General features: G+C 47.1%; 1 protein-coding gene across 1 annotated transcript; it reads left to right on the top strand.

Annotated features, from left to right (window-relative positions):
• The first annotated feature begins 313 nt into the window (after positions 1 to 313).
• LOC142605849 (uncharacterized) lies at positions 314 to 2,959 on the top strand. The gene is made up of 4 exons (XM_075777276.1): positions 314 to 605; positions 1,290 to 1,735; positions 1,995 to 2,225; positions 2,462 to 2,959. Exons 1-4 carry the CDS (start codon positions 314 to 316, stop codon positions 2,957 to 2,959), a joined length of 1,467 nt encoding a protein of 488 aa, XP_075633391.1.
• Positions 2,960 to 3,307: the final 348 nt, after the last annotated feature.

Below are 3,307 nucleotides of genomic sequence, written 5' to 3'. Positions count from 1 at the left end.
ACGTCCCAAGCCGCCCACAGGAGACATAAGGATGATCGTAGGTGGAACTACAACCTCCGGATCCACTAAAAAGGCTTACAAGACTTACCTAAGGATGGTTCAGAACGTTCAGCTCATGGGTGTCGTTCTCAAGATGGCACAAGTCGATAACCCTGTCATTAGATTTTCAAAAGAAGACGCTTATCGCCTTCACCACCTGCATGACGATGCACTAGTTGTTAACATACGGATAGCGGATTACAACACACATTGGGTCCTGATTGATAATGGCAGCTCCGCCGATATCCTTTACTACCTAGCTTTCCAGTAGTTGATGATTGACAGAGAGCAGCTGGTTCTGACTAACGCCCCGCTTGTTGGTTTTAGAGGAACAAGGGTATTCCCCCTCAGTGCGGTCACGTTACCGGTTACAGTTGGTGATTACCCCCAGCAGATCACTAAGGACGTGACATTCCTTGTGGTCAATTGCTCGTCTGCTTACAACGCCATCATAGGATGGCCTATCCTCAACTCATGGAAAGTGGTAACTTCAACCTACCATTTGATGATCAAATTCCCTACTGAGTATGAAGTGGGGGAACTATGTGGAGATCAGGTGGCTGCTCGTGAGTGTTACATAGTTATGTTGGAGATGGACGACCACCTTCAGGCCATGAATATAGGAAAGTATTAGACGGTGGTAGAGCCCGTTGAAAGACTTGAGGAGATACATCTTGATGATTCAAGACCCGACCGCACGACTAGGATTGGCACCCTTGCCAGTTCGCCTGTCTGCCAGGCACTCACAACAATTCTCCAGGAGAATCAGGATGTCTTCACTTGGAGTCATGAAGAGATGCCAGGGATCGACCCCTTAGTTATAGAATACAGGTTGAATGTGTCGCCTTCTTTTCCACTTGTTTGATAGAAGAAGAGAGTATTTGCCCAAGAGCGAGACCGGGCTATAGCGGAAGAAGTCTGCAAATTGCAAGACGTGAACTTCATCAGGGAAGTATATTACCCCAAGTGGCTGGCCAATGTGGTGATGGTCAAGAAAGCCAACGGGAAGTGGAGAATGTGTGTAGACTTTACGGATCTTAACAAAGCGTGCCCCAAGGACAGCTACCAGCTACCACGGATTGACGTTCTCGTAGACTTAACAGCTCGCCACTAGTTGTTAAGCTTTATGGATGCTTTCTTTGGCTACAACCAGATTAAGCTAAACAAAGCTGATTAAGAGAAGACTTCATTTGTCATAAGCCAAGGGCTATTCTGCTACAAAGTGATGCCATTCGGACTCAAAAACGCAGGCGCAACATATCAAAGGCTTATGAACAAGATGTTTACACATCAGATCGGAAGGAATGTCAAAGTCTATGTTGACAACATGTTGGTAAAAAGTAAAAGGGAAAACGATCATTTGAACGACCTTAAGGAAACCTTCGCCACCCTCCGCTCTTACAACATGAAGCTCAATTCGAGCAAGTGTGCATTTGGGGTGGTGGCTGGAAAATTGTTGGGGTTCATGGTGTTCCAGAGAGGTATCAAAGTCAACCCCGACAAGGTTCGAGCCATTATGGAAATGACGCCGCCAAGGAACATGAAGGAAGTCCAAAGCCTCAATGGCAAAGTAGCAGTGCTGAATAGGTTTGGCGGTATCCCCGGCTGCCATCAGCGTGGCCTTAACCAAGGAGAAAAATGGAGCACAAATGCCTGTGTACTACACCAGTCGAGCACTTTGAGGCATAGAGGAAAGGTACCCACCAATGGAGAAACTCACATTCGCTTTAGTTACCGCAGCCCGTAAGCTGAACCCATATTTTCAGGCTTACACTATCATCGTCCTAACTGACAAACCTCTGCGGCGAGCAATGAGTAGTCTTAAAGCCGCCGGACGAATGGCACTATAGGCAATAGAACTAAATGAGTTCGAATTACAGTACCACCCACGCACCGTAATAAAGGGGCAAGTAATCGCTGACTTCATCGCATAATTCACTAATATGGAATGCCAGGGGGCAGAAGAACATCATCAATGGAGTGTTCACACTGATGGGTCATCTAACAGGCATGCTGGAGGAGTCGGCGTAGTGCTCCATTCCCCTAAAGGAGATGAAATTGAGTGCATAGTTCGTCTCAACTTCCCGATAACAAAAAATGAAGCCGAGTATGAAGCATTGGTGGCAGAACTAGACCTTGCTAAAGCTGTGGGAGCAACAAGTATGATCTTACGTTGCGAATCTCAGGTGATCATCAGTCAGATAAACGGTGACTATGAGTGCAAAGGGGAAAGGATGAAAAGGTACCTAGAGCAAGTGCAGAAACGAGCAAGCGAGTTGCACGCCAAGTTCATCCAAATCCCAAGGGAGGAGAACGAACAAGCTGATCGCCTAGCTAAAGCCGCATCAACAAAACCTATGCTTATCCCCGGTAAGGCGCTTTCTTTTGTTCAGATTTCTCCTTTGATTGATGACGTCAATAGGAAATAAACTCTGAAAGAAACTGGACTACGCCGATAGTCTCTTATTTGAAAGACACCACGCTACCTGGCAGTAAGGAGGCCGCAAGAAAACTGAAGGTCCAGGCAGCGCGATTCGTCCTGATAAAGGACATCCTTTACAAGAGAGATTTCTCTTGCCCATACCTAAGATGCTTGAGCCTTGAAGAAGCAGACTATTTCATGAGAGAAGTCCATGAAGGCATCTGCAGGAACCACTCAGGATCGCGGTCCTTGGTTCATAAAATGATTCGAGCCGGGTACCACTGGCCTACCATGCAGAAGGATGCACAGGCATATGTTAAAGCATACGACAAGTGCCAAAGGTTTAGTAACGACATCAAGCAACCAGTGGAGGAACTCACCCCTATGGGCTTTTGCTCAATGGGGACTGGACATCATGGGCCCATTCCCGATAGCAATGAGACCGCTGAAGTTCCTAGTAGTCGACATGAACTACTTCACCAAATGGGTAGAAGTTGAAGCCCTGGCCACCATCACAGAGAAGAACATATGAAGCTTTGTTTGGCAGAATATCATTTGCAGATACGGGATCCCTAGGGTCTTGGTTTCAGACAACAGGAAACAGTTCGACAACGACTCCTTTAGGGACTTTTGCTCACAGTTGGGGATCAAGAACCACTACTCCTCCCCTGCCCATCCTTAGGTTAACGAACAAGTTGAGGTCACGAACCGATCCTTGCTTCGTATCTTCAAGACTCGGCTCGAGGGGGCAAAGGGTATATGGCTCAAAGAGTTGCCAAGCATACTATGGGCATATAGGACGATAGCTAGAACTCCCACGGGGGAAACGCCTTTTTGACTGGCGTA

The sequence above is a fragment of the Castanea sativa genome, chromosome 8 (genome assembly GCF_040712315.1).
Source record: "Castanea sativa cultivar Marrone di Chiusa Pesio chromosome 8, ASM4071231v1".
NCBI classification, from domain to species: domain Eukaryota; kingdom Viridiplantae; phylum Streptophyta; class Magnoliopsida; order Fagales; family Fagaceae; genus Castanea; species Castanea sativa.
This window is presented reverse-complemented; position numbering and strand designations above follow the sequence as displayed.

Bases quoted from the DNA above. Each gene is read 5' to 3' on its own strand.
- LOC142605849 (XM_075777276.1), top strand. From the start codon at position 314: ATGATTGACAGAGAGCAGCTGGTTCTGACTAACGCCCCGCTTGTTGGT. The intron at 1,736-1,994 runs GTACCCACCAAT...ATGGAATGCCAG, and splicing joins CTTTGAGGCATAGAGGAAAG to GGGGCAGAAGAACATCATCA. The intron at 2,226-2,461 runs GTGATCATCAGT...TGACGTCAATAG, and splicing joins TCTTACGTTGCGAATCTCAG to GAAATAAACTCTGAAAGAAA.